A 10,519-nucleotide genomic window follows, 5' to 3' on the forward strand; every position below is an offset into this window, starting at 1 on the left:
CCGTCGCGCCAAATTTTTGTATTTATCGATAGTGCAACAATGTTGTATTTCCAAGAACTTAATGTTGCAAGTTCTTAGAAATTCACCGAAAAATAAGGCATTATTGTTTATTCGAATACCCAGTTCAGGAGTTTTGATAACGTGTTTGTGTTTTAATGAATACAGACATTGTTTAGTAAATAAAATCGTTTCCAAATTCCCATTCATAAATTGAGTTTGTGTTTTGTGAATTCACTTTTATGCATTTATTTTTGATAATAATAATAATAATAATAATAAATGTAAGTGTTTATTATACAATTTGAAAATATTTACGAGAAAAAGTATATACCACCATTCATCATCTATCCTTTCATAACGAATTTTAATAACCGGCTTGTCCGACTTAAAAACATTAACAACCGGCTAGCTAAATTTGAAAAATTTTAACAACCGCCTCGCACGAGCCGGTCTCAACGCACCACTGGTCAGAAGCCCTGGTTGGTTCTCTGCATTTAAAGGCTATGTGGAGGTCTCCTCTCAGTTATAGAGCTTTGACCCTTATGTACCTCCCCCTCAAATATAATATATTATGTTTATTTATTCCATCATTTATTATTTGTCCTAATAGGAAAATTTTTGCCTACCATGATATAAAGAATTGTGGAATTAATACTGAAAAATATCAAACTGAATAAGTTCAAGTATATTAGTACTCGAACAGTACCAGTACACTAGTAAACAAATCACTGCCCTCCCCCCCCCACTTGTAGAGGCATGCAATGGTGTAATAATATTTTTAAGCAAGATTTAAGCAGTTATATATATCTGAGTAAATGATGTAAAGAAAGCATTTATTTACATCACATGTGGAAATGAAAAATTTAGAATAATTTTTGTTAACAAAAAAAGTTATTCTATATTGTTTAGCTTAAGGGAACATGCCATCCAGTTCGGTCCTCAATCTACACCATTAAAAGTTTTCCCCATTTCAGCAAAAAAAACTGTCACATTTACAGATAACTGGTGCTATCTGTAAATGTGACAATCTATGCAAAGTGAAAGTGTTCTATGCTAGTATTAACTAGTGTAGAACTTTTCACTTTGCTAAGAACTTTATACTTGTTTTAAACAACTATGATAACAGCAGTGCGAGGTAAGTTTAGCGTGGGCTTCTCTCAGTTTGCGATACACCATCATCACTAAATTTAATAATTTAAATCTTAGTATGTAATGCAACAGGTTTACGTCTTCTTTTCACTGGAAACCACAGCAACCATACTTTGAATTTTATGTGCCATTATTGAAATAAAATATAATAAATATAAAATATAAATAAATAAATATAAAATAAATATATAAATATAAATAAAATATAATGAAATAAAATAATAGTTATAACTATTTATAATTTACAACAAAACACCAAAACACAGTTTTGGTGTTTTGCTGTGAATATATGCCTAGACAGTTCACAAAAACTGCACAATAGATGAGTCATGGGAGCATTATGTTGCTAAAACTGAGCAAATACTGCATCATATAAATGGAAATTGCTCATAATTGAAAAGCGTCGTATGGTAGAATATTATTGTACAGCATTCCCCCTACCCCCGCATATAATTTGAAACATTTTAAATGCACTTTGCATACCTTGCGAATTAGGAACTTCTTCTTGTAGTTGCTTAATAACATTTTCAGACTGTAATACAGATGTTGGTGAACCTTAAGAATAAAATAAAATATATTTTTATTTCTCTTATTATTTTTCTAATTGATTATGCATAACATAAATGCAAAAAAAAAAAAAGTTGCCATTAACATTTCTCAACTAGGAATAGAGATTAATATTCAATGATTCAATTTATTCTAGGGAAGAGACAGACAATGATATAGCTCATGCCTTTAGGATAGGGGTCTTAAAATTATGGTCTAACAAATATTTCATAACCTACTGCAGTCACAGTTTATGAGATCAGGGGACATGCTTCAAATGCTGCTGTCAACTTTCAAAAGTAGTTTTCCAGTTGTAATGGCTTCTATGAAGGATGTTATTTCTTCCATCTAAACTTGTGTGTAGGGAAGGTGTGTAATGCATGGATCTGCCAGTCTTCTGATTTGCCATGATGGTGGTAATATATGTATTTCTTATGTTCTCCCGGACAGATGTTAATAGTCTTCCTGGTGCATCCAAAGCAGGCCAATTTGCAAGATATTTGAACAGCTAGGCCAAGCTTTGGATATCACTTTACAAAAGGTATGAGAACACAACTATACAAAGAAAGAAACAAAAATTATACATAGAAGCTATTATAAATCTAAAAGGCCATTCTGAAGTTGGGTTCAACTGAATGGCTGCATTATTCTGAGACTAATTTTGAATAGCCTTCTGCCCAAAGACACAGGCACTATATGCCTAGAGATTGAGAGCACTCACTTCAACTTTAGTTTTTCTTATTCCATAATTTGAATTGTTATGGAATTGTTTTGTATTGCTCTGAAAATTCTGACTTGAATTCAGCAAAATATTAGCAAACTTAATTTTTTGTAAATTTATTCTGTCCTACTGTGGAGTTGCTACTATAATAAATACAGTGGGACTGTATTTTAACAAGAAACCATAAGAATAGATTGTTATAATGGACAGTTTGCTATAGTGAATTTAATTTCCATTAGTAAAGTATTATGTCTGTGGTACATTCCTTGGGCCAAGACTTCTTGGTAGTTTGTCATAAAGAGTGAGTTTGTTATAATGGTATTTGCTATAGTGAGTTGACTGTAACACCAAACAGAGAACATGAATAAAAAAAACATCCAATATTGTTTAATAGCCAACAAGCAAAGCTGAATATAGTGAATTTCTTTTAGCATAGCATTATGTCTATAGGACTTGGACCAGAACTTTTTTTTGATAGTTTGTTATAATATTATCTGCTGTAGTGAGTTAACTGTATTGCCAAATAGATAACATGAATAAAAACTATTCAGAGAAGATTAAAGAAATATCCAATATTGTTTTATAGCCAAGAAGCAAAACAATGGCTTATCTTGTTGTATTGGGTTCAAATCCTGATGTGGGTATGAATATTTGTAAATGTCCTTTAGGTGTTAGATGAATTTCACTGCCAGTATGAGATCATCACCATACTTATTAGAGGCCTGAAGTGGATTTAAAATGTTACATATTTGAGCTCTACAGCAGAATTTCCTGATTATCTAACCTTTAGCACACTCACAGTACTAATGTAATACAGGTTTACAACTGTTCATGAACAGGTTAAGTAGGTTGGTAAGTTAGCATTTATTCAACCAACCCAATATTTGCTCTACACCTATAAACGTTTTTTTTTTTTTTTTTTTTTTTTTTTTTTTTTTTTTTTTTTTTACAGGTATAGAGCAATATCTGATAAGTGTTCACCAAAATGTATTGAGTAAGCAATCCTCAGTAAAGTACATGGGTATCCAAAGATCAAAATAGACTTTGTTAACAAGAAACCTGATTAACATACGAAGAATTTCTAAACATTATTAACATCAAACCTCCATGGAGTCAAAAATTTATCGCGGGAGGTAAATATTATCACACACAAAGCTCATCAAACCATGGCCTAATCTCTATGTTAATAACACATTCAGGCAATGCATTCCACTCAACAACCACTCTCCATGCAAAGAATCTGCTCCTCACTCCTTTGTTCAACCCTTCCTTATAGTTTCTATGGATAGCCTCTTGTTCAACCTCCTCTCTCCCAATTTATGAAAAAATTTTTCCATGTTAATCTGGTAACAACAATATGACCTTTGATGTCTTTGTACCATAAAAATCAAATTAAAAAAAATCAAGAATTTGAAAAATTATATTCTCTCAATTTGTCTTCATACCCCCACATTCTAAAGACCAGTTATCACCTTAATGAATCTTTGTTAATATTCTGGACTCTAACATCTTCTTCATCATGAAAACGAGGTGACCAAATCTGTGTACAATAGTCCATATGAGGCCTGATCAAGGCCTCATATGGATTATTTGCTGGAGCTACTTGTTTTGGTGTGAGAGATACAGCTTCTATATATCTGAACATCTTTCAGATAAAGTAGTTAGGATACAGTACAGTACAAAAAAAGTTACAGGCATTATGCTCATTTCAGATTACTATGAGTTAATAGAGTTAAATATAATCTTGGCAGACTACACCAAAATTAGGAAAGTATATGGGAACCAAAACAAATATCTGAGTATCAGAGTACAAAAAAAAGCTGACTAGTTATGTACCATATAGTTAAAAGCAACCAAAGGACAATAACCTTAGCAATGTAGATCATGAAATATTGGGAATCCTAAACAACAGCCTTGACATTTCATTCAGCAAATAATAGAAAACAACCAAGCATGTGGCACACTTGAAGATCTATGGAGTTTAACTTATATTGAAAGATTAAAGATTTACTGATTTTGGTCAAGAAAACAACACATAAAATGGCATTAACAAAATATAATAGAGTGAAAAAAAAAAATTAACATTATTTCTAATATTTGTACAATAGCTGATATAACAAATAATTTTTTTTTCAAACAGATTTTTCCTAAAAATAAAAATAAATAAGGAATAAAATAGAAAGCATCCTTGAAGCCAGCTTTTCCTCTGACCCATATAGATGTATAGATTAGTGGTTCCCAGATTGTGCACGACAGCACCGTAGCACAAAAGTGTTTGAGAATACCTCTTTCAAATGACTGAGATATGTGATATTATATGCATGCTGTGAGACTCATTCTCTTATTCAGAATTTAAATGTTGTTACCAGTTTTTCTGTCTTCTCCCTGAAAGACGCTTATGGCATACTGAGGGGAATATATAGGAGTAATAAATTATATTTAGTTTTCTCTTACATGTGTGAAGCCATTATTCAAAAAATATATAGTATGTTTAATGAGCATGTCTCTATTAAACAGCTAGTATCATTATTATGTGATAGCTACAAGGACTCATTCTGGAAGGGCACTTCACTCCACACAACCCACTCTCTCCACTGCTTCTTTATAATAAAATTATGGAGATAATTACCATGTTAGAGTAATGAATTTATTTAAAATAAACTAAGATAATTACCTGAAATTTTAACCTTTATATCAAGGTATCACTAACAAATAAATAAACAGTATTGGTTCTGGCCCATATATGAAATAAAAACCTGAAATTATTGCCTAGAGTCTTGAAATGAGCGTGTTCAAGAACTTGAAACAGAATTTATGTGGGTTGAATGCACACCATCCATATTCTTAAGATTTTGTTTTAATTATCTGTTAGTGATCTCTAGCAAAATAGATAACAGCACTCTAGCTTTGATGTAGTTTTTTTTTTCCTTTTCATCAGAGGTGAGGCCAATAGTGTTAAAGGGTGACAAAATTAGTGATACTTTAGTATACTATGAGTATTGAAATATAGCTTGTCTCTTTGTGCATGTGTACGAAGAGTATATATATACACTGGCAGCTATATATTATCTGGACATGTATGTATATTCAGATGATAACCTTGATATGAAGGTTGAGCTCTTGGGATTATCTAGGTTTATATTAAATGGAAATTATTACTCTAACACAGTAGTTGTCTCTATAATTTTATCATAATGAATGCTGACCACCATATAACCATAAAAGAAAGCAGTCTCCACTACTTAATACTCCATCAATATATGATGGCACTAACTACCATGAACACTCACCATTACCATCCAACAGTATTTTTTTTTTTATCTGTGAATTGTGTCAATTCTGTGGCTGATTGGCTTGTGCACAGGATGAAACCCACAAGTTTCCAGTAGAAAAAACCTGCTACCTCTATTGAGATTTCCTCTTATCATGACAAGAATCAAACTTGGGTCTTTTTCCAATTGAATGATCCATTGTTCTTCTAACTGAGCTATGGAGGCGCTTATGACAAATTGCTTATTGGATCCAAAGGATAGAACTGAAATAGGAATAAGAACAGGAGGCTATCTGTAAATATTATATAAGCGTGTGACGAGAACGAGTGAGCAGTAGTAATTATTTTTGCATGGAAAGTGATGAATGCAATGGCAGAGGATGGCGAATGGATGGATAAATGAATTTGGTATCCAGACATCGTAGGAATTAGATCCAGAGCTCCCACAAGGTCTTTCAACTCTGTGGGAGACCAAGTCATAATAATAAATATTCAGGACACTACACATTAAATACTGCTGCTGTCTAAACTCCAACAGATGATTCTTCTGACACAATGAGTACAAATGGATTAAGTTTAAATATAATGCATATAAATGTATAATAGAATGAATAAAGATGAGCTGAAAATGAATTGCATATTTAATAATTATATTATAAATAACATCTTACCAATTATCACATGCATTCCATACGATAACAACAAACGTACTGTCTCAAAACCAATTCCTTGAGATCCACCAGTAACCACAGCAACGTGACCATTTTTCTGAGGAAGCTCTATTAAAAAATAAATAAATATAAAAAAAACCTTTGAATTCAACTTTAAAGGATTCAAAGACAGATATCTCATGCATGAGCAGTTCTTAGATTCCCATACTTTATAGATCAGTAAAATGCCACAAAACGTTTTGGTGGGAAATAATTTCCAAAGGAACATTGAGACAAATTGCTCAACTAAATGTAATTATAAACATATTTTAAAATACAGTAATCTCTCAATTATCTAACCATAGTAAGAGAGCAATTTACAGTTGAATGACTGAGGGTACAATTATATGGTGTTATACCAGAAGTCAATTGACACATTTAACCCACTCAAGCATAGGATAATACAAAATTTACTTATTTGAAAGCTAGATAATTGAGAGAGTCTTCTTTCTCTGCACTGTTCAAACAGAAACTGTTGGGTCAGGTGGATCAAATCTCTCCATTTCCTTCTTCCTATTTAAACACACACACACACACACACACATATAGAGACAGAAAAGAACTCAACTCAGTCAGCGGATTCCTAACCCTAGTGGGAAGGTGTTTTAACACTCCCTACCCTCCCCAATTCTGGAATCCCAATTGTGAAAGCAAAAGCAGTATTATTACTATTATTACGGGTGACTCCAGGGAGTCCTTAGACTAATCGAGGGAGGCCCTAAACATCATGTCCACACAACTATTCGACATTCTCACAGTATCTATCATACCTTGCCTTGAACTCATTCACTGTCATAGTACCCACAACAGATTCTGGGAGCTTATTCCACTCATTTACAACTCTAAAAGTAAAGAACCCAGCTCTAACACCCTTGCTAACCACACTCTTGCCCAGCTTCCATAGATGTCCCCTAGTTCTCCCACCACCAGTCCTGATCTCAAAAATATCCTCTGAATTAATCCTATAGAAACCCTTCAGCAATTTGAATGTCTCAATCATATCTCCCCTTTTTCGCCTATCAACCAATTTCTGCAACCCACAAATCTTCAACCTGTTCTCATAAGGTTCATTCCATAGACCTGCTATCATCTTGGTCACTTGCCTCTGGATCCCCTCCACCTCTTCCCTATCAAGAAGAAACCTAGGTGACCAAATCTGGGCACAGTAGTCGAGATGAGATCTTATCAAGGCTCGGTACAGAGGAACAATAACTTGCTTGTCTCTGCTCGTCAAAGTATTTTTCAGCAACCAAGTGATTTGATGAGCTGATTTAGCCACTTTTGCAATGTGTCCCCTAACCTTCATCTCCCTATCCACCAACACTCCCAAGTCCCTGCCCTCATCAATCTCCTGGAGTACAGTTCCACCAATGTGGTATACTGATGCTAATCTTTTCAACCCAAAATGCATAACCTTACATTTTGTCACATTAAATTGACATCCATTCTCATTAGCTCAGAACTCCAATCTATCCAAATCATCCTGCAAGATTTTGACATCTTCTGCATTCACTATTACCCTACCCAACTTTGCATCATCAGCGAACAAATGAACTGTTCCTCTTAGATCCTTCCCTATATCATTAATGAACAAATTAAACAGCAGTGGTCCAAGAACAGAACCCAGCGGCACACCACTAGTCACAGGCGATCTTTTAGATTCTACTCCTGAATAAACTACTCTCTGATAAAAAATTACTAGTTATGGTGGTGTTGGAGGTGGGCGGTAGATGGCATTGATGGAGATGATTCGTAGTAGAGGTTAGGTGTAGAGACAGTTGTAGGTGTCCTCCCGCGATGAGTCTTCGGACTCCTTGGAAGTATCAGGAATAATAATAATAATATATCTCCCCATCAACCACCCACCCATCCATCTCACCAACCCTATATCCATTTCCATATGTTGCAGTTTACAGATCAGAATTCCATGTGGTATCCTGTCAAAGGCCTTAACTAGGTCCAGCAGTATCACTGTAAATAAACCCATTACCCTTATCCAGTTCAGCCGTCACTGTGTTATAAAACTTGAGCAAGTTACTGAGGCATGATCTATCCTTCACGAAGCCATGCTGTCCACCGTACAGTATCTCATTTTCATCAATCCATTCCTGTTTTTTTCCCTTGACTACTTTCTCCAAGACCTTGACAACGACTCTTGATATGCTGATCGGTCGGTAATTTGCAACAGTAGTCTTGGATCCTCCTATATGTAGTGGAATTATTTTCCCCTCTTTCCACGCCTTCGGGACTAAACCAGACCCGAGACTCAGATTAAACAACATGGTCAAGGGCACTGATAATTCTTTAGCCACTTCACGTGAGACCCGTGCCGATATACCATCCAATCCCACAGATGTATTCACATTAAGGTTCTGTAATAGACTATTCACCTTCACTTCATTCATCACAATTCCTGTATAAACTAATGGTTCCTTCATTTCTTGTGTCACCACCTGGATGATATACTCAGGCAAAGTGCTCACTCAGTAATTCCACTATATCGACTGATTCAGTGACCTCCTTACCATCAGCATTCCTTAAAATCATTCTGCCGTGTACAGTTTTTTTTTTTTTTTTTGCTTGCTGCATATTTAAAGAACTGTTTGGGATTCTCTTTAGTTTGCATAGCTAGTTTCCTTTCATAATCCGCTTTTGCTTTTCTTACCACACTCGTTACCCTTCTGGCCTGCAGGTCACCTTTCTCTTTAACTTCCCTCCACAGTTGTTTCTTTTTTTGCAGCTCAAGCTTAATGGTGTTATTCATCCATTTAACCCCTACTTGTTTTACCATTCGGACCCTAAGTATACAATCAGCCATAACCTCCTGTAGATGCTTCTTGACCACTTCCCATGCTCTATCGATATCCAGCCCTTGCAGTTTTACATGCCATGGCACTGAACCCAACAATCTCCTAAGCTTGTCATACTTGCCAGCACGGTAATTCCACATATACCCTGTCTTAATTGAAAATTCCCCACCTTTAGCCACCTCCCAGGTCAAGACCTTATGATCACTCTCACCAATTGGTGGAAATAAATTTCTTATTGGCATAAATTTTATGTCAAATTTCTATTTTCGTTTTTCTCCCTCCCCTCGATGAGTCTTTGGACTCTCTGGAGGTGTCAAATAATAATAATAACTTATTATTTTTTGAACAATATTATTATTAATAATGTTATTATTATTATTAATAATTTGGACACTTCCAGGGAGTCCAAAGACTCACTGAGGGAGAGCGTGCCAACAGCATTGAACAATTGGTCCCCTTTCAACTACTAACCGCACTCAGACTTACTTAACTGAGCCATTAGTAGCAGAGGCTCTACCAATCGACCAACCTGATATATAAGTTAACTTTAAAAAAAAAAAAAAAAACTTTCTGATTGTTAAACTCAAACGTATGTTGAGTTTGGTTAAATAATTAAACCAGAATAATAAATTGAATATAACAATTTATATACCTTCTTCGTCACGATTAGATATTCTGCAATGTTGCCTGATTAACTGTTTAAGCAAATAAAAAGTCGATAAAATATAAAGAAGAAATATTTTCCAAAATATACCAATATATTTGTCTAGGGAAATATTAATAATACCCATTTCTTCAGGAAAGAAATATTGGCAAACACTAAATTGCTGTTCATAGCAGGAGGTACAAAGTCCATCTCACATTTCCTCATAGTACCAAAGTATATTTTATTATCACATTCCATTATGCAGCCTATACATTTTCCCATTCACAACAAATGTGTGTACATGTATATATATATATGCTCCTTTCCCTGTATGCATGATTTATTGCTTGAGTAAAAGGAAGTGCTTTCCTAAAAATTGACAAAAAAAAAAAAAATTGAATTATCGATAAACTACTTGTAATAGCATCATCACGCACGACAAATTTTTAAGTCGTGTTTCGCGGATAAACATAGCGTCACCTGGTGAAGCAAAATTACACTAAGAAAACAACAAATAAGAAAAAATTTTGTGATTAAAAATAATAATAATAAATTAATTATCAATTTTGATTATTATTCTTTTAATTATTAATATTATTATTATCAGGGATCGACAAATACATTCACCCACGATGACTAGATAAAATGCAAAAAAAAAAAAAAACA

The 10,519-nt window shown here is 34.1% G+C and overlaps 1 protein-coding gene across 2 annotated transcripts in view; it reads right to left on the bottom strand.

Moving 5' to 3' along the window:
* Positions 1 to 10,295, bottom strand: part of LOC150105677 (polyprenol dehydrogenase-like) — a 71,389-nt gene extending 61,094 nt beyond the window's left edge. The window contains exons 1-3 of one of the 2 annotated variants that reach the window (XM_090395002.1): positions 9,995 to 10,295; positions 6,359 to 6,466; positions 1,633 to 1,704 (exon numbers count right to left, since the gene is read on the bottom strand). In XM_090395002.1, the coding sequence (XP_090251128.1) occupies positions 1,633 to 1,704; positions 6,359 to 6,466; positions 9,995 to 9,998 (184 nt within the window). In that variant the 5' untranslated portion in view covers positions 9,999 to 10,295. Of the gene's footprint in view, positions 1 to 1,632; positions 1,705 to 6,358; positions 6,467 to 9,859 lie in introns of both variants that reach the window. The other variant, XM_090395001.1, reaches the window with a different exon arrangement.
* Between the last annotated feature and the right edge of the window lie 224 nt (positions 10,296 to 10,519).

This window comes from Typopeltis vanoorti, chromosome 6, assembly GCF_054136105.1.
Source record: "Typopeltis vanoorti isolate ZY-2024b chromosome 6, IOZ_Tvanoo_1.0, whole genome shotgun sequence".
NCBI classification, from domain to species: Eukaryota; Metazoa; Arthropoda; class Arachnida; order Uropygi; family Thelyphonidae; genus Typopeltis; species Typopeltis vanoorti.